Here is a 24,802-nt window from a genome sequence, read left to right as displayed (position 1 = left end):
ATTCAAAATGACAGGGAGCGTTAAAAACAGTCATTTCAATTTGAGATATCTAGAGATAATTTTTTTATACCCACTGTGTGAAAATAACTTGAACAGTAGCAGAATTATCCATTGTAAGAGAGATGATTTTACTTGTGAATTGGGCTTAAAGATAAAATCTGCCTACTTCCTGAGTCGTGAATTTCCTATTCATTGCTCTGTTAAGATTAATCGGGAGCAAGGCTTAATCCAGAACAAAGATGATTGAATTGTCCATAAAGAGCGATGTAGAACATTACCCAGATCTCACTTTATTGAAAGCCTTTTTTGGTCTCGCAGTGCCGAGAAATCATAAGCATATGAGAGCTGCTTGTGAGTACATCATATGAAGAAGGATGCTTTTTTCCTCATTTGTTGGCTCATTAGAAAGTAAAATGCTTTCTGATTTTTTGGAGTAAAGTTGTTAAGAGGTGTTGTATGGAATGGGTTAAATCTGTGTAGTATATTAGCTAGAAATTATTTTGGTGTGCAATAAGAAGGGCTCCACCTGCAAAAGCCTCTGATGGCTTAAAGGTTTGCTATTAATTGAGCCACTGCTGGGTTCGTGGAGTGGCCAGGATGGAAACTTAAGTACCTTAGTGCAGCTTTGTTTCCTCTTTGGGAACCCAGAGGAGGACAAGCTTAGGCTCCAGCTATCCGAGCCCATCGGGCAGTGTGTCTGGCAGAGCCACAGCGCAATCCATCGCTCCCCTTTGCGGCCGCCAGCCCCAAGTGCTCGCTGCCAGTGCAGTGATGCCAACAACAAAACTGTTTTTAAGAATTAGTATCTTTTTCTTTAATCTCCTGTTTTCCAGCGGGAAGTGTGTAGAGCCGTCAGGTTGTCCTAAATCTCAAGTTACAGTCTAGAACGGAGTAAGGGTGTCATCTGGTTTTCACCCTTTTGGAGGGCCAAGCACCGGGGGAAGCATCTAATTCAGGGATTTCCAGGCTGCAATGTGTGAGCTTGACAGCCCCTCAGTTCATTTCAGGACTCCTATCTGAGAGCGGGCTATGATCAGTAACATTTGGGAGCTGGCAATACTTATTTCAGATGCACATACCACGTTTAAAATTTAAAAAAAAAAAGGGGGGGAAAAAAAAAGCAGCTTGATGTTTAATGGCCTTGCTGTAGGGATGCTGGCAGGCAGCATACCATTGGCAAGCTGTTCCCTGGAGTTTAGGAGTGTATTCAAGGCCAGGAGATTTAGGGACTTATTAACAGCATTGCGGCTTCAGGCTCTGCTGTTAGCTGGCAGTCACCGAGCAAGTAAGAAAGGAGCCATCAGTGCCACGTTTCAGGCCGTTGGGTGTGCATGCATGCCCCATGCAGCATCTCTTTCTTCTGGCTAGAACGATTTTGACCTTCTGAGTTAAACTTTCCCACTTAATGATATTTTCCTATTATTTGAATCCTCTTTTCTTCAGCTTATTTGCATGCATTACATCATGTTTCATTTAGGATTTGATACGGTCAGAAGTTGGGGATAAAAGACAGTGTAATAAAAGGCTGGTTTAATCATGAAATTTTGTAGGACTGGAAGCTGCTGGGACCAGTTGGGACCAGTCGTGGGCAAAAGAAGCAGGTTTTGTCCACCATTGCAGTCTTCCTAGAGCAAAGTGGAGGTCTCTGTCTGCTTTAGGAGAGCCAACTAAACCAGATCGTTCCCCTCCATACATGTGTATTATCCCATAACACGCCAAGACAGCTCCTGCAGCGTCCTCGGTAGCAACTTTGCTGCCCAGCTGCGATGTCCCACCACGTGGGGACAGCCCTTGGGCAGGGTTTTGTCTACAACATCCAGACCTAAGTATAATTGCTTAGAGTTAATCCAGCTTGGTAGTTTAAAGCAAGACTATAGTCATAGTTATTGGGTTTTGAATTAAAATGCCTTTTTTTTTTTTTTTTTTTAAGTCCTCATTAGGTTTAGCAAACTGGCTGTAGAGGCGATTACGTTCTGGCTCGAGAGACATGCATGGGTGGAGCAGGGCTGCACGTCCTGAGGTTCCCCTTCCCTCTCAATTCTTCTTGCTGCTTCAAGAAACAGTCATTTGTGTAAAGCCAGGTTTGCAGCTTTGATTGAAAATGACTGTGCAAAACCCCATCAAAGCCATGCGTGCCCTAGAGTCATTTAAGAAAAAAAAAAATCTAGAAGGCACCTTGGAGTGTGTGAGCAACCTGAGATGCCAAGGGCCATCGCCTGTGGTTTGCTGGTGTCCCCAGGCAGGTCCTAGTAAATCTTTGCCTGCCCAAAGAGACCCCAAAAAAAAAAAGGAAGAAAGAGAGGAAGGATGAATTGCGCTTTCTGAGGTTTGGAATGATTATTAAGTGCTGGCCTACTGCCTGATGACTGTCACTGGTTTGCAGAAGTGAGACAGATCTGGGACAGGTGGCTATAGCTGCATAGCTGGGAACTTGTGCTTTTAATTGCTAATTAAAGTTACCATTTGCATTTGGGGTTTTCCTTTTTAAAGAATGACATCATATTACATGAGAAACTGCTAGCGTTATTTATTTACAGCACAACCAAACTGGCAACTTGTACCAGCAAAGCAGCTAGAGCATCTGTATTTCACCTATTGCCTACTTTTGCTTTCCCCTCTGTTTTTTTTTTTATTACTTCTGTCCCAACAGCCCTTGTTCTTCTAGTCCTTGACTCCTCTCCCATGCAGACATACAATCCTGTAATGTTTTCCTTTTTGTCTTTATAAACAATAAGCAGGCAGTCTAATAGTGTAAGTCCAAAGTCAAGGGAGCTTTGCAGATTCAGCTTGACAACTCCTCTCTCTGAATTATTTAACAGACATAAACAAAAGAAAGCCCATCTAGAGCTTCAGGTGACTTTTTATCTCATTGTGGAGAATGCCTGTTAGGCGAGTCCCGCTAATTTTGCCCATTTAAATCTACGGAATTTAGTAGACTAGCAAACGCAGTTAGAATTCAGGGGCTACCTCCTGATATTCCTTAGGGGAGGGTAAGTTGCAAGGAGGTGAATGAGCAAGTCGAGGAGGGGGAAAGTGGAAGGTAAATGAAAGAATAGGGAATTTCCTTCTAGTAAGAGCTGTGTGCCAAGTTTGGATTTCTTTTTTTCCACTCTTGCAATCAGTGAACTTGTCTAAAGACATCTTATGTTTTTCTTCTGACTTTAATCTCAGTCCTTGGTGGGTTTTTTTTGGGTTTGGGTTTTTTTTACATCCTTTGTTTTTAAATCTAAAATGCTTTTCAACAGCTGAATGACCCAGTGATTTCTGATTTCTCAGGTGCATTTTTGTTGCTGGTATCACTCGTCCTTCTGGATTTGGTAGTGTTTTAGATGCATAGGATTAGGGAAGCAGGCAGCAGAGCACAATTGAGTCCTCTAGATGATGCAAAGTTCATTATTACCTTTTGTACAGTTCATTCTGCAGAACAAAGTAGGGAAGATGTCATGCTTTGCATTTATTGTACTAAAGCTATAAAGCTGTACTCTCATCATTCTTAATACCTAAGGCATGGCTGTCTTCTCTTCCTACTCCCTTCTCCCCCCAGATAAATACAATGGAGAAAGCATCAGTAGTAGGATATTAGAGAAGCAACCTCTCATATGTATCATCTGTACTCTGTATGGTTTTGTTTAATTAAGTTCGTCACCTTTTACATACAGTCAGACCTTATTAAAATTCAATTTACTGTACTGTCTTTTTTCATTCAAGCCATACATTTTGGTAATCAAAGCTGATATTTTGCAGTGTGGCCTTACTTTGAAAACTGACCTGGAAAAATGGCTTGTGGGCTTCAATATGCCTTCTTTTAGAGATTTCAGCATCTTTCAGTTTACAAACGAAAGAGCGCTCTCTTCCAAACAGCCTTGCAGACATGACCCAGCTGAAAGTCCAGTTCACCTCCCTTTTGCATAAGGTCATACTAAATTTACAGAGACCATGCTGACCATGAACCAGGCCAGCTCTAAACCCCTTCTTGGCTGTGAGTGAAGAGGAGATGGTGCTGCTGGCTGGGGGAGGATGCTCAGCTCAGCTGCCCCATTCTTACCTGTGTTTACCCTGTACCCACAGGAGCAGAAAACAGTAAACTTTTTTTAACACAACCCTATGACTTGAATATGTGCAGGGAGAAGATTTAAGTATAAGTGGAATTTTACCTAGTTACTACTCAAGAGTAAACTTGTGCTTGTGACATTAAATGCAGTTTTGGATATCATCAGGACCTGCTGCCTGCAGGTGTAGGCTTTAGCCATTTTTCATTGCTGATCTCAAGTTATCGACATCTCTTCACCTTCATAATTTTCCTGCATGCCCTAGCTAGTGAAAATGTTTGCCCACTGCACTCGGGGCATTTTAGAAACAGTTATTTTGAGGAGAGAAAGCTTGCTGTTTCTGAAGACTAGAGAAGGCTGCGTGGTTTGGTACAGCATGCCTGGCCTTCTCAGCATTGTAGGAGGTTTCAGGTACATAGTGCTGCGCTTGATCCTGTTATAACATTAGCTGAATTGGATGTTGAAGGAGAGCAGCAGGTTGTGAATTCTTTCAAGATTAATGGAAACTTTTGTTTTACCTTAATTAAACTTCCATTCCTTAAATCAAAATCCTCTATCCCAAATAGGTGTATGTTATAAATAGCATTAGTACAGGTATAATTTCAGGAAGCTTATACACTTGATAATGTTTGTGCCTTGATTTTTCTCTGCAAGAAACAATTGGTCCCTCCTTTTATCTCCCCAGGTCCTGGTGATTTCACTTCTGTGGCACACTTCTATGTGTTGCATAGAAAATACAAGAAATAGATATATATGTATATATATTTCTTGTAGTGGCTTATGCAGCTACAAGCTGGGCCACTTTGCAGACAGGTACCCTTCCCTCTTCTGTTCTTAACCACCAAGCAGCTTGCAGCCCTTTGGGTGGCAGCAACCTCCAGGGATGAGAGACTTTTGCTCTCCCGCTGTGCCTCACTTCCCCTCCCCGTGCTCTAGCTCTGCTCATCATGCAGATGTGTAATCCCCCACTCTCCCTGCCTGCAGCCTCAGCTGGAGATGCAGCATCTTATGTACACTGTTGTTCCTACCCCCCCCACCCCAGACAGCATCCTCAGTGCTGACACTTAGACCCATGGCTCTGTTCTTGTTGCTATTAAATATACTATTCCTGGCTTAAAGAGAAATGAAGGCTTTGATTTCCATGGGTGCCAGGCTTCTGGCCCATCCAGTAACACAATTAGAAGGCTTGCAGATGCAGTGAAACCTTCATCCTCCTTTTCCAGCTGGCATGAGCAAAACATTCAGAATAGTTAATGTTTTTTGCAGATATTGAGCACTTGAGTCCCACTGCAACATTGTTCCAAGACCCATTAATGAAACGGTCAGGATTTTAACATAGGTCCAGAACTTGCAAAGCTGTTCGGTTTGGAATACTGTAGTATCAGAGTTTGGGTTTGGTGGTGGGATCCCACTTAAAAATGTATGGGTATGTTCAAGGGATGTTATTACAGTTAAAGCATACAAATGAAATGTCAGAATTCAGGTTGCTTTAAAGTGACCCTTTTTTGCATCTCTGTGTCAGGCCAGTCTTAGAGGTGGAGGTGATTTCATTAGGATGGTGCAAAGAAGCTACAGTCGACAGGAGATCCAATTTACTAGGTGTTGTCCAAAGAGACCGCAAGTGACAGCTTCCAGCCCCAGAGAGTTGACAGCCAAACTGTATAAAATGAACAGTAGTGGAGTATGAATCCGTTATCAGTTTTAAATAAATTGATTTTCTCAGTCCATCAGCTATTTCAGGAGTTCCTGCCAAAGCATTCCCCTCTTGCTGACCCAGCCAGCCCAACTTGGCTTGGCTCCCTTCGTCATTCCTGACATCTCCTATGATTAACCCATTCTCCTGTATTGATTGCCACCATCTGTGGTTGTAATGTAATGCATTAATTGCTCTTCCACTTCTGCTTTGAGGGGATAGTGTCACGTGAGGGGTTTAGTAAGTTTTTTCTTTCCAGCCTGTCACACTAGCACTGGCCAGCATGTTGCCACCAGTTACACAGCTGCAAGACCTCTTTCTCCAGAAGTTAGTTCAGGGCTTTATCTGCACTGTCTTAAGCCTATGGTAGCTTTAATACCTCAATATTAGTCAGGCCTTTCTCTCTTTTGCTTTAATTAAGTGAATTCTGCGTTATTTAATCTTCTGCACAACCTGTCTCAGACTGGGAGCTGTGCAGGAGCTGGTAACTTTGTGATTACTCGCATGTAAGCAACACTTTGTACGTCATTCTGCTTGGAGAAGGAAGGCTCTGTATCCTACCATCATGAGACAGGCTTCATATCAATACTCAGGTCCCTTAGTCATAGAGATCTAGTTGCCAAAGGCATTGAGGACATGAGCTCCTCTTGGTTTCAATGAGAACTTCTGACAATCCATCCAGCTTTGCTGAGAGGCAGGCACGTGGATTAAAGGGACTGACAGTAGGCATCATCTGGGTCTGAAACATTTCATCACATGATAATTGGGAAACCTGAAGTGTTTCCACAACATGTAATTTGCATACAGAGCAGAATTCATGATTTTTGGAAAAAAACAAGGCTGGACTTGCCCCAGTATGGGCTCTTGGACTGAATTCTAGATGGCTGCCAGGCACTACCAAAAAAACCCCATCCCTGATACTTTGGACAAATCAATTTGCCTGTCAGCTACAGCCTCAGCCCCAGGAACCAGTGTTCTTCTGTACCAAATGGGGGAAGCAAACAAAACTGCTGGATCTAGAACTGTAGGTTGAGGGCACAGAGGAGCATGTCCTCAGAGCTGCCACAGTTATGTGGGTGCCACCATTGTTTGGGACCACTGTGAGGGTCATCTGGGTGCGGGAAGGGAGGAGGAGATGGCAGGATGGACTCTACGTGGCCTGAAAGACTGGTTTGACTATGGGTTTGTAGAAGAGTGAGGATATTGGGACACCTGATATTTTCCAAGATTCCTAACTGTTCAGTGTGTTGTGAGCACTCAGTGTCATTCAGGAATTTCTTGCTCTTCTCCCATACTCCTGGCATGGGAGCCTGGTGTGAAACTCCCCAAGGGTTGGATGAGTTGTTGGAGCGCCTGAGAGATGCCAGCCACTGATGTAGGTCTAGGACCTATGACTGCTAGGTAAGAGTCCTGCATCCCATGGGCTTAGATGTGTGCATAGGTGTGAACTGTGGGGTGGGAAGGGTCTTTAAGTGTTCTTTAAAACCCTTGGCTAGGTATCATGTTGGAACTGGTGTGTTCAGCCTCACCTGGCAGGCTGTTACAGTTTAGGGTTGATTTTTAGTGTGCTTGATAGCAGTGGGTTGTGCCCCTAGTGTGTTTGGGAGAGGAACACAGCTGGAGCTGATTTCTCATCAGCAAATAAGTAAATACTGCAGTTCAGAAAAGGAATGCTTATTAGGAGAGTTAAATCTCAATGGTATTTTTCCCTGCTTTTTCTCTTCAGTGCTTCGTTGTGAACATCTGGATTAACCTTGGGCAAATCCACTGAGTGTGTTGCCTCGGTTTCCCCACATGTCAAAGTAGGATAATACTTAGCTACCTCACCAGGGCATTTGTTACACTTAATTAATGTTGTAATGTGTCTTTGGTTCCTCTGATAAAATGTGCTGTGCGCATGCTAAGTTGTTTTTACTGATTGGATTGTTAATTAAATGTGCACATATAAATGATTTATTGGCATTAGAGAACTAAGACTTAATAATTTAAAATATTAACGTCAAGGTGGTTGGGTCAATTTTAAGCCTGTATCATTCAGCTATTTAGAGACTGAAACTAATGGCACTGGGAGAGGAAGGGAAGCAGGAGCTGGACCAGCTAATGGCTTATTTCATGGTATTTCTATGTGGGGATTGATTTAATAACAGGACCCAAGCTCCAGTGCCTGCCCCAGGGAAGCCACTGGCAGCATCAACAGTGTGCTGAGCTTCATAGAGCACGGGAGGTTTGTCACCTAGCAGTGATGCCTCTTGGCCCAACTTAGAAACCATTTGTCAGCCTTTGGAGGAGTGTGCTCCAGCTCAGCGTGGCAGCTGATGTGCAGTATTAGCTCTTGTGTATCAGGAAAAAGCATGACAGAAAGGATATCTGGGGCATGTGTGCATCTGCAAGGCTGCTGATGTGGACCACCTTCTGCTGTTGAAACCTGGCCCAGCAGCGGTTTGTTCCCACAAAATAACATGAAGCCTAATCATAGGGCCTCTGCCTCCTTATGTTCCTCTCTCCTCTGTTGTTTTTTTTTTTTAAATCTTTGCAGATGTTTCTGAGGTGGATGTGGGAATGAGCTGTAGCTGACAGCCCAGGCAGGGACCAGAGGAACAGCTATGTCATCCTAGTGCGGTAATGAGTTTAGGGACCTAGAAGTACAGAACTAAGAAGAGAAGGCCTGTGGGAGCAGATACAGCTGGTTGATTGGATACTGGGACCAGGGAGGAAGGTTAATCAGCTATTCCCTTTCTGAACCCAAGGAAGATGTGCGCATTGGTGTTGGTGCTAGCATGTTGGAGGTGAAAGGGTTGGAAAGAAAAGGAAACTGTTCTGTAAGCAGGATTTTCAAAGGTGGATTCACAAGGAGAGGGAGAAGGAGATGGGAAAATGTACACAGTGCTGTAGAAGAGGCAGTTGAAACTCAGGAGCGGAGTGCTGAAAGTAGGGTTCTGATGAGAGATGCCGTGCAAGGGACAATGATCTCACAAATACAAAAGGCCCAAAGGATATAGGACAGATGGTCTGGGAAAGATGAAAGCGTTTTGGCACAAACTAGGGAATTGCTGATTCAAGTGTGAAGAGGAATATTTGAAAGAGGGAACTGAGCAACTGAGGAGTGTTGGATACAGTTGAGTTGGAAGAGAAAGCACTGACTTGGCAAAAAGGAGAAGGAAGAAGAATAGAGAAGGTAAGAGGGATGGGGGAACGCATCGTGAGTATGAAAGAAAGAGGCTTAAGAGAACCAACTAAACATGAAGCAGGGCTTAAACAAATTGGAGTTTGCCCTTCACAGTAGGGCAAGGAGTGTGTTGTAAATTAAAGAGGACCGAGGAGCTGAGACGCACGGGAAAAGATGTCTTTTACCATCTCTCAGGAGTTTCCCACCAGCATCCGTTCCTTCCCGGTGCCGTAGCTGGGAGTGGTGGTCCTTGCTGTGCTTCAGGACTGGGCTGTGTAGCACTCGTGGTAGGCTGTGCTTGTAGGGTGGACTGCTTGTCTGTGTAATGTGGGCTAACTTGGACTGAAAAGGCTTTTCATATTGTACTGATTTCTGTTTATGGCTTCTGAATCCCTGATGGTTTGCCAATGGTCTGCACAAAATCAAAATCTAAAACTGCCAGATCTAGGTCACATTTCTGAATAATTTCATGCAGGTTGGTGGCTGTTTCTTTAGCTTGCACGTTTGATTTCTGATGAGGGTTTGGAAGGGATGCATAAGCAACAGTGATAGCGATAGTAATGATAGCACCCTGGGGCTTGGTTTTGCCACATACAGCACTGACGGGCAGGGCAGCATGCTCCTTTGGCTAGGCAGAGATTAAATTCATTATCTCCAGCATGACGTAATGACTGACTGCAACAAACTGTAGAAGAGAAAGGAGGAAAATGTATCAGCAGAGGGAGTGCAGGGCAGTGGAGCTCAATATTCCCACATGCAGAGGATGTGACTTGCCATTTGGGGAAAGGGGGTTAACGACAACATAATTTGGTTTTAACATAGGTCTCCCTACCTTGCCTGATGGGGAGTGCGCAACAGCTGTTAGAGCTGTGTACTTCGCTTTGCAGTAGATGCAGAATAATAAGTGTCTGATGACTTATTCTCATCTTGAATTCTAAATAAATTACGCGCTCATCAAAACCAGTTTTGTTCCAGAACAACTAAATTACAGAGGTGGTCGCCTGTAATATGGGTGGGCTTTGCTGGCTGGCTTTCCTGCCTTTGCCAAGCTTTCTTTGCCCTCTTCCCATCAGTCTCATTGGCCTCCGTTTCCATGCTGAATTCAGAAGACAGTGTAGAAACGAGCAAATTGGTGCCTGTGTGCAGCACCATACACGTGCATGCTTCTATTTTCTTCTAGCCTGGTCTTCAGCTGCCTTGTCGATCTTGTTTTCTTGAGAGCTACATGCTGAAAAGAAGGGTCATGCTAAGAAAAACTGATTTTTCACTTGGCTGAGAGATAGCTTACTACTTATTTGAGTGTGTCATTGGAGCAAGCCTTGGACTGTTTTCCTCTGGGCACCCATGTACTGTGAATACAGATACCTGGGTATAGATGATAGTAAATAAGCTGCCAGTTATACAGCATCTTCTTATGCTGAGTTTGGTCTGAAGACGAGTAGAAAAATGCATTAAGTGTAAAATCCAAAAATGAGAAGGCTGTTTCTTCAGGGAGCAGGAGAGAGGGATTTATTCATGTATTGAGTTACGATTAGAAAATACCAGATGTGGAAGTGTCAGAAAACTTGATAAAAGCATCCCTGGTACAGAGGTTAAAGTCTGGAATTGCAGAAAAATGAGGGGGGGGGATTCAAGGAGATGTTGAATTTCTACCTGCGCGTGTTTCCTAGCGAGACATGCTTCATCTCATGCAGAAGCTGCAAACTCTGCATGATGTAGGATGATGAAAACCCTAATTTGTTTGAAAGCTTTTTTGCCTTTATAGTGTGTCCGTGAATTCCTACGTGAGAAGAAACTATAGATGTGTGCATATGATTGTAGGCAAGTCTTTCTGTAGAAAGTTGAGCCTAAGGAGTGCCGTCATCTGCAGGTCTGTGGGTTAATGTGTTAAGAAAATATCTTTATTATGCTGTGCGGGTATAATTGTATAGCATTTATAAACTTAAAAGCACAAAAGATTGTGTATTTGCAGCTGGATCTGTGCTTCCTTCTAGACAAGATCTTTGAGTTGTTGCTTTTTGCGGGGGGGGACCAGATAAGCCTAAGGAGGCTTTATCTCTGTGTGTACAAAGGAATTACCTTCAGAATGAGATAAAAATACAGTTTCTAAGGATTAAAAGACATGGTTTAGGCATGCATATTCTGTTCCAGTTTTAAAACCTAAAGACATGGGTGTTGCTGCTTCTGAAATGTCTTGGTACAACATCTTTTGTATGTTAGACCTCGTTCTTTAAAGAATAGCTTGGTTTAAAGAAGTAATTAATTTCTGCTTGGGCCTGATGTTCACGGTATAGATAATAAACAATCCCTTAAAATTGTTCAGAAGGGATTAATATTAGGTGAGTGTGATGGCATATAAAGTAAATTCTGGCACACAGGGAGTTAGAGGATTGTGCACCACTTTAACCATCCCACCATGCACCCCTTCATTGGTAATGATTGTATCGCAACAATGGAAAAAAGAAAATAAAATTCCATGTGCAGCACATTGTCCTGCTGGGAAGAGATCTAATCTAGCAGTTTAGCTTTTAAAAACCGTTTGATTTTTGTACATTAGAGGTTCATTGTGTTTCCTAGGTTAGACTTTGTAATTTTCTTTCAAAAACAAAAGCTGACTTGAGTTGTACAATAAGAAAATAACCAGGTCTCAGGGGAATTAGAGTGAAAAGCCATTAGAATCTGCTAATTACAAGATGAAGAGCACTGGTGGTCTGTTGGGGAACCGCTTTCACAAAAGACTTTGCGTATGATGACGATGGGAAAAGTTTCTGTGAAATATGTCTTGCAGATGGTCTGCTGCTCAGTCCTAAAAGCTAGCACCTGAGTAATAGTTGCCATCTTCAGTAAGGACTGAGTAGCATTACGTAAAGGGCTTTATGTACAAACAGCACTAGATTTAGTTCAACTATAAACTTTTATTCTGCCTATAAATAACATAAGACAATGGCCACTTGAGTGCAAGCTTTCTCACCCAGTATATTTTCTCATTGAATCAACAACTTTGCTTAATTAGGCTCCAGTTCCTTTGAGTAAGTGCTCAGGGTTCTCTGGCAGCAAGTCCTTCTGCTTGAAAGAGCATTGCTGACGAACCAGCCATTCGTTAGCAAAAACGTCTGCTGGGGTGGGAAGGTGAGAAGTTGTTAATTTAAAATAAGATCTTTAAGAACCCTAACTGTGAATCTGTAGAACAAACCTAGCTGAAAATCCAGAAAATTCACGCTTACCTCAGTGATGACTGCGCTGGAAGTTTTGAGGCGAATATGCTTTATTAGTGCAGAAAAGGGGGGACAACAAAGAGGTACAAACTTCATGGGCTGTAATTATTTATAATATGGTGAAAGTCCCAAATAAGATTTCCAGTCCAACACGTGAACATGTGCACATATAACTTGGAAACACATCTTGCTTTGCCATTGACATCTTTATAATCCTACAGAACAATTTCTTCAGCTTGTTGGGTTATTACTCGTATCTGTAGAAGGTAGCGAGGAGTGCAAAAGTAGGAATAAATCCATGTTGTATCATTTCTCCTTTAGCCAAACTTTCTTCCTTCCTCAGCATGGGCCTTGCAGGAAACACAGTCAGATAAGTTTGTTTAAAGGTTAGTGTTGTCGGGCTAATGGTACAGAGGAGTGCTGCCGCTTCTTTTATGTGTTGGCTTACATGGTCAAAGCTGTGGTTGTTAGCTACCCACTGCAGTTCCCAACCTTCAGACGCCCTGACTGTTCCTAGTAAGACTAGCCTTAGCAAAACTACTGCATTTACAAACTATAAAAGTGTAGGGTTTGTTCACATGTAAATGTTCTGACTCGCAGTTTCATTCCCAACAAGAGGGACCAAGATCTTTCAAAGTCAGCATCCAGGCTCCTCTTGTGTAGACCATGCTCCAGCTTTTCCTTCAGTGTGAGCTTCTGAAATTCACTTTAAGGATTGATGTATGTGGGGTAACAGAGGAGGAATGGTCTCACAAAGGATTATATTAAAGGAAAAAAAAAAGATGCAAGTGATTTGTGGTCATCATGCCTATTTTGAGCCCCTTTGGGACAGGTTCTCCATTTTGTGTCAGGAAAGGATGACAATAAAATACTCAGCTGTGATTTTGCATAAGCCTGCTGGTGAGAGCGGTGCTTAACTCCTGGAGCACTGCGGCTGCAAGTGGTTGTCCACGGTGGCTCTTTATTAGTAAAGAGGGATGGCTAGAGATGAGCCTTGCTGTTACCGGGAAGATGGGTTTACAGCTTAGCTAGAGGGTCTGTCTGGAGATTTCCCTTGCTATGTAGAGTTGAGTCTGCTTGGATATCAGCGTGTATCCCTCCAAGGAGATGCGTGTGTGGTTTTAACAGCTGTCCATCTGGGGTGATGTTCATTTAGTTTCCCCTGCCACTGCCACCGCCTCCCCCCTCCCCCAGTGTTTTCTTGCACAAAGATATAAAGAAAGAGTAAAAAGCTACAATCTCAGCTGCCTTGTACGCCCTGTTGCCCTGAAGCAGCTCCGACAACTTTTCAGTTGTTCAGCTGAGTTTCCTCAAGCTTCGCAAAACATCCAGAGCATTTCTGATTCTCTTAATGCCAACTGCTCTTGCATGAATACCAGCAGGCAGCCAGACTCTCCTTCTCCCTTCCTTCCCTGTACAAATTGCTTCCCCAGGGCCATCCAAATACAGGGCTCATCTAGGAGGGAAGGAAATCAGTGTGCTTCAAAGCCCAGCTGTCACCGGGTGAATAATTCCTTCGAATGATGAATGTAGCAGGTATCTCATCTACTCAGGAAGGTCCTAAATTTGATTTTGTTTTCTTTGCCATCAAGAATGTGCTGCAGAAATTTCTTCTTTTGGCACAATCAGTGAAAGTCCCTTTGAATCCCAAGGGCAAATGCTTCTAAGTTCCTGTGGGTGGACCAGTTGTGTTCATCCAGTGCCACATCCAGGAGAACAGGGATGTGTGAGGCTCAGGACAGAGGTGTTTGTCTGGTCTGTCTTCGCACTCAGGTCTGATTTACAACTTCATTTGGCATAATGCCTACCTCTGTATGGATAAGTGTCCAGTCTGTAGGCAATAACAAAGATTTGTGGTGGAGTCAAGTCCTTCCCAATGTCAAGGAACTGTCCCTCAGACTTCCCATAATACTGTCTCTGCAGTCGAGGAAAAAGTTGGCAGGTGTGGGAGGCTGTTCATAAGTCTTAGCACAGGACTTCAGCCCTGGAGCATCTTAGAGCAGTTCTGGACCTGCACCCTATATTAATCTTAACATGAGTCCTGAGATGCACCTAAATTTGTCAATTAATCTTTCTAAATTCATATGTAATGCCAAGAGACAAAAAGATGCATACTTTTGACATCCCCAGAGCCTTGCTCTTTTCTGTTGACTTAACAGGACCAAAACTCTTAAGCTGTCCCCTGTCAATTTTATGGCTGTCCCTGGCTTGTTGAGATGCCACGTTATGTCATCGCAGGGGACCCGAGTGCACCACAGCATGTCTCCAGCAATTGCTCCTTATCTGCCTTGATGTGCAGAGGAGAGGTTGCCACATTTCATCAGGTTACGCAGTCGGTGGCTTTCCACTGGGGTGCAGTAATACTTGAGATTAGCAGCCACATGGAACAAAATGCTGTTGCTTGCCAGGCAGTAAACACTCATCCCCTTGATTTTTGTTCTGTTTGTTCATTTTTTTTCTTCAATCTTGTTTTAGCAAAGGCAGCTGGCACCTTCTGTCTCTGCTGTTAAGAAAGGCTACAGGTGCTAACCACCCCTAGGAAGGGGTGCATGCATAGAAGAGTCATTTTCATAACCAATTTCTTCAGAGCAGTACTACTCAGTTGGGGTGGATCTCCAACACATCCCCTGCTTCTGCTTTGGGAGTTTCTGGATCCTGCAGACAACAAATGTGGGAGGGATGAGGAAGGCCAGCCTTTCAGCCTTCTTGGCCTGGATAGAAACACCAAGTGATTATGGTAAAGTAGAACATGCAACCACAATGGATGGTGATACCCTGTTTTTCATGCCTGAGATATATAGATACTTGTAGTGGTGCAGTAGGGGAAAATAGATATTCTGCCAGTTAAGTAGTTGTAGTGGTTATCTTTTGAGGATGTGGTGACTCCATCCATACATGTCCTGGCAAAAGGATTAGTTCAACATGCACACAGCTGTTGCGAGTTACAGACCTGCAGATCTAAGCAACTTCACGACTTGCTTAGGTGTTTAATGTGTTGAATATATCGGCTGTTTTACAGGCAACATGAAGGAGAATTGTTTCTTTAGAGGATTAAAAACAAGTTATTTAGCTGTGTTCCTGGGGAAGCAGTGCTAGAGTGTCTTAACAAGCAAGTCACTGTTTGTTCGATGACAGATTTGGTGCTAATTTTGCTGCTGTCTGCTCCCGTTTGTGTCTCATGGTTGTGGATGAAAGCAGCAGAGTGGTGATTAGCTCAGACCCTGCTGAAAAAAAAAACCCAGTGGCTTCTGAAGAACAAGGGAGTGAGAGTATATTACCCTCTGGCGTTTTTATTTTATTTAGCAGGTAAAACTGTTCATTGAACCAGAGTTCATTTACAGTGGTACCCCAGCAGACTGCAGCAGCAGGATGAATTACCAATCACTCACAGAGCAAACAGGAATCATTCAAACCCTGGATAATCTGTACTCGGGAGTTCAAGTCTCTTGTGCTGCACACTAGATAGCTGCCAGTGCCTCTCCCTTGCCTTCAAAATCCAATCGGGTATCCTGGTCCCTGTTTTAGTCCCCAGATCACATTTTTATCTGCATTCCCCCCGGTGGGTTTTGATTTTAATGCTGTTAACCAGAAGCTGGGCAGTTCACAGGATTAGATTCTTTCAGCCACCAAATTAATGGAAACTGGAGCATATGCTTCCTGCGAGGGTATACTTTCTTTTCAGGAGCTTTGACTTGGAGGATCATTGGTGAGATAATATCAGGAGTCTTAACTAATCCCCTAATGATTGTACCAGGGGTGAACAAATCTATCTATAACAATTAGCCCCGTGGTCCACCACAAGGCTACTCTTACCTCATAAGTGGGGTTTTGCGTTGAAAAGTATTTTTCTCCCTTTGCTTCAAAGCTGGTGGCTGTGCAAAATCCTGAACCTCGTGGCAAGGCAGCGTGCAACGCTGTTGGAGCTGGGTCGAGCTGCCTTTCTGCTCCCTTTGGAGCGGGGTGTATTCTAGTCACTGAGTTTATTAAAAATGCATGTGTTAAGCGATGGGATAATTACAGCAAGTTTGTCTGGGGATGGATAGCAGCAGTGGGAGAAATTGAAAAATGTGTCTGAGAAGATATCAGCCGTTTTTAGAGACAGTGGTTCACGGCGGACGGTTTGGCATTATATGCTACAACTGCTGGTGCAAGAATGGATGCAGGACACTGGTCTGGGAGCAGCGGTTCAACCTTGGCATCTCCGGGGCTGTTGCCAGTGCCCCAGCGCTTATGTGCTTTAGGTTTATCAGCACCGTATTGTTTCTCTGGATTTCCCTATTTGAACAATTTTGGTTTGGGAGCGTGTGTCTGCACTTGCTGGTTGCATCAGGAATGCGATCACAAGAGCAGGGGCTGTCTCCCCCAGTTTTTGCCTGGGGGTTGCCTGACTGATGCAGCAGACCATTAATTTGCAGACAACCAGGATATCTCCAAAGGCAACTCCATCAACTAGCAGGAGGTAAATAGATGCTGCCTTTCTGAATAAAGTAGGGCTGGAGCCCTCTCTGTTTATCTTCCCTTCCAAACTGCTATTGCTCTCTAATCTCTTCTCTTCTTTGTTTTACTTGCCTGAAACCTCTTGGCTCTGGGAGAGGTTGCACGGCCTCAGAACCGGAGAGGTTTTGTCATGATGATTAGTCGGTTTAGTTAGGGCGCTGGAGACCTTTGCCCATACACTGCCAAAAGATGAAATTTGCCCACTTCACAGGGAGACTGTGAGGATTAATTCATGTTTGTAAATTGCTTTGGAGATTTAAAGCTCTGTACAAGCACTACGGATTATTGCTTTCTAATTCTTTAAGGTAATATAACTTTTATAAAGACTTTTAGCCTCAAAAGCATCTTGGAAATGGGAAGAGTTAAGTCTCTTTGAAATTAGATATACTTCTAATGTTTAAGATAAAAACAACTGCTGCTTCTCTGCTGCTTCTTCCAAAAAAGAAATAAAAAAATAAAAAAAGGCAATGGCAGATTGTGATAGTGCCTCTTCTTTTTTTCCAGGAGTCCAATGTGCTGATTGCTGCTAACAGTCAGGGTACAATTAAGGTAAGTTATTTCATGCATCTCCTCTTTAAACGCTTGAATCTGTGGTTAGTAAAAAGCAAGGTCAGAGAAACCGTACAGCCAGGACAAACCATTAGAGGAGGTCATCCCAACTGTAGAAGTTTGTAATTTAAATGATATATTTGCCTCTGGCACGTGGTGGAGCAAGCAGACGGCACACCAGCAATGAAACCCAGTTAAAGCAAGGTGTAGAAAAGCTGCTGGCAGCCATCCAGCACCCACTATGCCTCCGCTGCTCCTTGGGGACCTGGTAGCATGGAGAGTCTGGCAGAAGCATCTTCGCAGGCTCATGCTGGTTCTTGTGGCAGCGGAGGCTGTGCAGTAACTCGCCGGTGTTAACCAGAGCCCATCCTCTGGCTGCTGCCACCGATGCAAGGTGCAGCAAAGCTGAAAACAGAGCTCCTGATGTGCAGCCAGCTGGAGCAGTGTTTGAAATGAGCAGGGATGTTCCCTCACTTTGCTTACTCCAGGTGCCCAGACTGGCTGTAACAGACAGCAGCTGCCAGTGCAGGGTTTTGTGAAAGCAACAGCCTTCCCCGTGCACTGAGACACCAGCGTTTTGCCAGGTTTTCAGCACTTGAATTGAAAGTCTTCCAGAGTGTCTGTTCAATGTATTTCTATGCATGAAATGTCAAGCAATATGGAAAAGACTTTGTCCTTCTATACATGTCTATCAGACAGCCAAGCAAAACCAGTACCTAAACCCAGGCTGGTGCTGATTCTCTGGAGAAGCCCAGGTCTGATGCCATCCCAAATTGTACACAGCAGCATTGACCACCACTATGCTTTTGAGGGTTGGTGGTTAATGCCATAGGCTTGTAGCCCAGAGCCCTGGCAGCTTTCTGTAGCTGCTGATAAAGGGGTTTACTTGCTGTTTACAAAGTTACACCCTGGATTGTCACTCTCGTGAAGCTGAGGTCCTCTTCCTGATTTCCCCTTGCATCCCTGTGACAATAGCAGCTCTCTGGAGCCAGCCCTGAGTTGCTGGTCTGAACGGTCCTGGAAAATCGCAAAAAAAGCAGAAATGGGGAGAGACCCAAGTGGTCTGTGTTTGGCTGCATGTCAAGATTTTTTTTTTTTTTCCTCCTTTTTGGCCACAAATGGCCTGGTTACTCTTGCTGTTGCAGCGTGTGATGCTGTAGCCTCTCATAGGTGATTTATTTAACAGGCTTTGGCATTGGTTGCTCGTTACTTCGGTCACTTCCTTATTAGTAAAATGGACAACATGCACAGATCCTTTTGATACCTTGAAGTGAATCCCACAGAGAGGAGAGGTTTTGCTCATGCACTTTGCTTGTTAATGAGAGAAGGCAGACAGAGAAATGTGCAAACAGCCAGGGCTGTCAGAAGTCTGGTATTTTCATTTGCCTTTGGCACCTTTGAAGGTGGGATGGTCTGGTAAGGGACTGGGTTTGCACAAACCCACTCCAGTCTGAGGGCAGATGCCATGCCAGACAGTACCCATGGGCTAAAGCTCTAGAGCTTTCCCTAGTAAATCCAAACCATGTTAATACAGGCTGTGACAGCCCTCATAGTCACTTTTCTTCTGCCATCTCTAGACCATGCCTTCAGAGGCTGCTGCACCATCTTAGCCATGGACAAGGGAAGTGTGAGTACAGAGGGCTGAGAGGACAAAATCTCTGATCTCCATTACAAGATTTCTAAGAGCTGGTTGATTGGGATGAGTGGAAATGAGGCAACAGTAGATGGGTTTGCTTCATGCCATAATTTATTCAAGTGCAAGCAGACATCAAAATCTTATCCCATCTGTGTGATATTATTGTATGCTGGTGAATAAAGGTAAGGGGTGGAGACGGAGGGGTCAGTCCTGTCCTAGTGATCTATATGCTGATGTAGGAGATAATGAATGTCATAAATTCCTAGTCTAAATGTCTCGTCTTCCCTACTGATCAGGTACTGGAGCTGGTATGAAGGGTTTTCTCTCAAGGCATGAGGTACTTGGTCCTGCTGATATGCTACAGTATTCATCTGGGATCTTCAGCAGCACAAGAAACCGAAACCACCTTGATGTTCCTCCCCAAAACCATCATGTTTGGGTTTTTTCCATTTATGGACTTTCTAGGACCTTTTGAGACACTGGAAACACCAGTGAACTGTCTGCCATCAACATTAACTCCACAGACTTTGCTGCTGCTGGTGGTGGTGGTATGGTTGTCTAATTTTTACGATAGGAAAACAAATTCTTTTAAATAAAAAACAAAAAGGAATAATAAAATTTATTGAGCCACAAGCTGAAGCTGGAAGATTCTCTCTTGTTGCATATGGGAACAGATTTACTTGGGAAGGGAGCTTACAGGACCACACCGGGCTGTCCTCTGTTGCACATCTCCAGTTACTTTCATCTGGACTGTTCTTCATCCCCACTGGAAAAAAAAAAGTATCTAAGCCTTACCTGGACATGCAAGCAATTCACTTTGAGATCCCATAACAGTATAGTTTGGTTGTTCCTTTGATTTATTAATATTTTTTTTTAGATGCATTACATGTTGAGAAATGTTACCCACGTTGACACCTCTGGAGACTGAAGTCCTCTGGTCATCAAGAAGAGAATGACAGCTTCCCCTTCCTCCTCTGCTTATGCCCCTGCCTCAACCCAAAGGGGCAGCTCCAAAGGAGAGGATTAAGTTGTCCTCTTGTCGTCATGAGCCTGGGCCTCTCTGCTGCCTGCCACCAGCAGCATGCTGAGATGAGGTGACCTGCAGTTGCCTGGGACCTGGACTGACCTCACCAAGACACTGTGGGATAACTATCTCCCTCTCAGTGACCTGGCTGTGTTTTCTCAGCTAGAGGAGGAAGCTTTTAGATCCAGTTACCAAAGCCCTGCACCACTTAATCGCCCGTGTGGTCTGGTTGTGTTTGCCCTTCTCTGCACACCATGGAAGCCAAGCATTTTGAATGTTGTAATAAGGGAGTGGATGGATTTGGTTTGTAATGTGTTTCAGAGCCATGATATAAGTAGCCTTATTTTTAATGGTCATGCATACACTTAATTGTACATATGGAGGGGGAATAAACCATGATGCTAAGAGTTGTTGTTCCTTTGTTGGCAGGATAGCGGGGAGGGTAAGAAGATGCAGACAGTCTTCATGAGTAGCAGTCATGCTGAGCTGTCAGGATTGCTGCCAGAACTCATTAAGCTTGAAAGTGGAATTGGTAGGCGTAGCATCTTTTCCTAGCTGTGGGTGGCAAAGGTGCAATGTATACAGTGATACCTGTGGGAAGCGTTTTGGTTTGCAAGCAGAATCTCTCTGCATTCATTCATTGCAGTACTCCTCTCCCTTGCGTCTCTGAGGTTGGGATTGCCACAGGGACTTCACTGTCCTTGTCAGCAAGGCAAGGCCCTGCTGCAGTCTGGGGCCACCCATCAAGGAGCTGTAACTGATGGCATGTGAAAGGTGTCTTATGTCCTCCAGGTGTTAAAAGCCTGATTCTGATCTTCCCAGGAGGATTGTGTGGTCTTCTCCCATCCTTTGGTCACAGAGCAGAAAAGAAAAGCAAGGGTGCTCTTGGGGATATGAACAGAGAAGTAGGGATGAAGCCTTACAGCAGAATTGGGGACAGATCCTGTCCTGATTCAATGTTGGTCCCCATTTCTAGAGGGGCCATAGGGAACATATATGCTCCTTCAAAGCTAGAAGGATATGGGACACACCAAAATTGCTGTTGACTTCTGGAGAGTCTTGTCCAGTGGGGAGAAATGTGATGCTCAGCTCCAAGAGAGGTGTGGATGGCCCTCAGATGCTGCATGCTGCTTTTCTTCCATGGTTTCTGATATGCCGGTGGGGTGAGAAGTGAGGAGAGAAGGAAGGGAGAGAGAAGAGGGGTGCTAGCTTGTGTCCTGCTCCAAGGTGCTACCTGCGGGTCTCTGTCACATGAGTCACCTGAGTCACTGTGGCAGAAGGAAACAAAATTGGTTCCTTCGGCCTGATGGCAGCTCTCTGATACGTCCCACTGAGCACTAGCTTGATTTCCATTTTGCTCCATTTTTAAAAAGGAGAGTTTGGTGCTAGGTTGACTGTGCTGGGCTGTGCAGAGCATCCTTCCCAGGCAGCCGCCTCTGAAGGCAGGGCCGGTGTGAGGAGCAATGGCCGTAGCTCATGCTGCTTCCCCTGGTTTCAGGTGTGGGTTTCCCTCAGCCTCTGGCTTGTTTATTGATGCCTACTAATTAATTTTGCAAGCTGCCACTGCTGCCATGGCTGCAGTTGTACCCCAGCTCTGTGCTGCGCAGCCGCTGCTTGGCAGGTGACCTCATTCCTTCTCTCCCCCCACTTGAAGGTCCTCTGTGTTTTAAATTGAAATCACTCTGACAAAGCTGAGATCTTAGAAAAAAAGTGCTATTTTGAATGCTGTAAGGTTACTCCTTGAATTAAACAGGGAAAACAGTTTAACATCGGCCACCTTTGTTTTTTTGGTTTTCATTCTGTTTCAATCAAGATAAAATGCAAATTTGGTGTCTGGCCCTAATTAGAAACACAGCAGCTCATAAACACAAGTTGTCTTTGTCTCTTTGTCACTGGTGGTACGCTCCTTATTTTAATCCCCTTAATTTTCTTTCCTTCAGGTAACTCTCTGCAGTTGACATATTAAGTCGCATATAATTACTTACTGTAATCTTTTTTTTTTTAACAGCAATTGGTCAATTTTATTTTTTTTTTTTTTAAATTAGTTGCCTCCTCAACAAATGGTCCCTATCAGGTTTTCAGCCTTTTTAGAGTCGGGAAGTGACTGAGTTTGGGAGGGACCTCCAGAGGTCTCTGGTCCAACCCCCTGCCCAGAGCAGGACTTGCCTCAAAGTTGGATGAGGTTGCTCCAGGGCTTAGAGCTGTTCACAACTCAACCGAGCAAGGATGTCCCTCTGGGGAACCTGTCCCAGCGCTTAACCGCTCTCCTTGCAAAAATTAATTGCAGATGGTGGGCACTTAAGAGTCTTTATTCTCATTTTCTTCTTTTGGAAGAACAGGGTTACAAAGGCCTTGGCTGGAAGCTGTCCCAGAAAGATTTTGCCTCCAGCGCTCATGTCCCTGCAAGAGGTGTTGGGTGAGTCAGATTTTTCTTTGAGAAAGGGAATTTAAAACCCTGCCTGGCCAGCCAGCCTCTTTAATTAATTTTAAAGCATTTAATAGAAGAGTAGGAAGAACATGCCTCAGTGCTAAAAAGAAGTCAAGGGGAAATTTAAATTAATATCAATATGTCAGGGCTCTTCAGCAGTGAGTGTGGACGGTTGCTAATGCCAGCATTCAACCCAAGCGCTGGAGCCTTGTTTGTTTAGGGTAATTTTGTTTAACTATGGAAGGTCATAATGACAGCAGCAGATAATTGGAAAGGCAAATCTAGCTCCTTTCTTGCTCAAAAGTCCTCTTTCCTTTCTTACTGCTTTTTGGAGGCTAGAAAGACCCAGCAAGGACCTGCAGCGGTCCGGGGGCGAAGTAGTTCCCATTGACTGCAGCGTTTGCTTTGAAGAAATCGTCTTGTGTGGTGGCAGCATCCACGTGTGCAGGCAGTGGTGCTAATCCCGGCATCCAGCAGAAGTAATTGGGGAAAGTATGGCCACTGCCTGCAAAGACTCTTTTTCTTGAGGCCAACCTCACAAGATCATAGAGTGGTTTGGGTTGAAGGGGACCAAGGTCATCCAGTCCAAGCCCCTGGCCATGAGCAGGGACACCTTTAACTACATCAGGTTGCTCAGAGCCCTGTCCAAAGTGACCTTGAATGTTGCCAGGGATGGGGCATCTACAGCCTCTCTGGGCAACCTGTGCCAGTGTTTCACCACCCTCATCATAAAAAATTTCTTCCTTATATCTAATCTAAATCTACCCTCCTTTAGTTTAAAACCATTACCTCTTGTCCTATCGCAACAGGCCCTGCTAAAATGTTTGTCCCCTTCTTTCTCGTAGGCCCCCTTTAAGTACTGGCAGGCTGCTATAAGGTCTCCCCAGAGCCTTCTCTTCGCCAGGCTGAATGACCCCAACTCTCTCAGCCTTTCTTCATAGGAGAGGTGCTCTGATCCCCTCATCACCTTTGTGGCCCCTCTCTGGACCTGCTCCAACAGGTCCATGTCTCTTCTGTGCTGAGGACTCCAGAGCTGGACACAGTACTCCACGTGCGGTCTCACCAGAGCGGAGTAGAGGTGCAGAATCACCTCCCTCAACATCCTAGCCATGCTTCTTTTGATGCAGCCCAGGATACGGTTGGCTTTCTGGGCTGCAAACACACATTGCTGGCTCAGTTGAGCTTCTCGTCAACCAACACCCCCAAGTTCTCCAGAGGGCTGCTCTCAATCCCTTCATCCACCAGCCTGTATTGATACTGGGGGTTGCCCCGATCCATGTGCAGGACTTTGTACTTGGCCTTTTTGAACCTCATGAGGTAAACATGGGCCCACTTCTGAAGCTTGTCCAGCTTCCTCTGGATGGCATCCTGTCCCTCAGGCCTGTCGAAGTGCACTGCTCAGCTTGGTGTTGTCTGTAAACTTGCTGAGGGTGCACTGGATCCCACTGTCTGTGTCATCGTTGAAGATACTGAACAGTACTGGTCCTAATATGGAGCCCTGAGGGACACCACTGGTCACCGATCTCCATTGAGGCATTAACCACTGCCCTCTGCATGCGACTATCTAACCAATTCCTCATCCACCAAACAGTCCACCCAGCAAATCCTGCAGTCCTGGAAGAGCTGGAACCACCTTCTCTCCTTGCACCACAGACCAGCTAAGGAAGGTCCATACTTAGTTTTCTTTCTCATCATTTATTTCTAAGAGATGTCAAAAAACTCACTTTTTTGCCTCCCAAGAATTTTTCCTGCTGCTTGATGTTACAGGACGAACTCTTGTCCTGCCTCTGCTGAGTAGCGATGGCCGACCATCAGCCAGAGCCAGATTTAAGGTGTTAAGCTGGAAAGATTTGAAACAGTTTTTTGGCAAGACCTACTCAACTCAAATGGCTGGTTAACACATGGAGCAGAGGAAGAAGTCTTGTTCTAACCCAACCATTTTAATTCATTTATGAAGATGCTAAAGACTTAGGATACCCAAATATTGGCTTGTAGCTGAACAGTGATATGGATGAGAAGACCCTCACTTCAAGAACCCATTTGCAGTTCACTCTGAAAGCAAAACGAAAGCAAACTATGTGGGGACTAGGGCTACGAGTGCTTCTCTGAAAGGCAGATGTAGGCTCTGGTCCTTATCTGATGAATCCTGCTACAGTTCAATGTTTCCCATGGTCTTAAGTATACCTCCCTGCTAGCCAAACCCCCTGGGTCCTCAACATTTAAAGCAAGTGACAGTCCCCGAGCTCCTACAGATGCTCCGTAATAACCCTACACCCATGACCAAACACAGCACATGGGCTCTGCACTGTGGAGAGGAATGCAAACCCCTTTTGGAGAGCGAGTGAAGAGAATCGGAGGGAAGTCTGCTGCCTCCCTAGGGCCTGGGTTAAGGACATCACTAGGAAACTTCCTAGCCTGGTACGGCCCTTGAACTATTATCCATTACTGCTCTTCGATGTGGGTGGCGATGAAGCCACAACGCATAGTCCAAGGGCACTCAAAAGAGACTTCAGGCCCTTGGGATGATTGGTAAAGGAATCTGGAG

The 24,802-nt window shown here is 44.6% G+C and overlaps 1 protein-coding gene and 1 non-coding gene across 5 annotated transcripts in view; both read left to right on the top strand.

The window, feature by feature from the left end:
- Positions 1–20,236, top strand: part of COP1 (COP1 E3 ubiquitin ligase) — a 128,953-nt gene extending 108,717 nt beyond the window's left edge. For all 4 annotated transcript variants that reach the window (XM_069789651.1, XM_069789649.1, XM_069789650.1 and 1 more), the window contains 2 exons: positions 17,125–17,169; positions 19,102–20,236. In XM_069789651.1, coding sequence (XP_069645752.1) covers positions 17,125–17,169; positions 19,102–19,119 — 63 coding nt within the window. In that variant the 3' untranslated portion in view covers positions 19,120–20,236. The remainder of the gene's footprint in view (positions 1–17,124; positions 17,170–19,101) is intronic.
- LOC138686654 (small Cajal body-specific RNA 3) lies at positions 1,562–1,696 on the top strand. Its single transcript, XR_011325960.1, has one exon. It is a non-coding gene; the product is annotated as a small Cajal body-specific RNA 3 (non-coding RNA).
- Positions 20,237–24,802: the final 4,566 nt, after the last annotated feature.

This window comes from Haliaeetus albicilla, chromosome 8, assembly GCF_947461875.1.
Source record: "Haliaeetus albicilla chromosome 8, bHalAlb1.1, whole genome shotgun sequence".
In the NCBI taxonomy this organism is placed as follows: Eukaryota; Metazoa; Chordata; class Aves; order Accipitriformes; family Accipitridae; genus Haliaeetus; species Haliaeetus albicilla.
The sequence above is the reverse complement of the archived record's forward strand: the minus strand, read 5'-3'. Positions and strand labels throughout refer to the sequence as shown.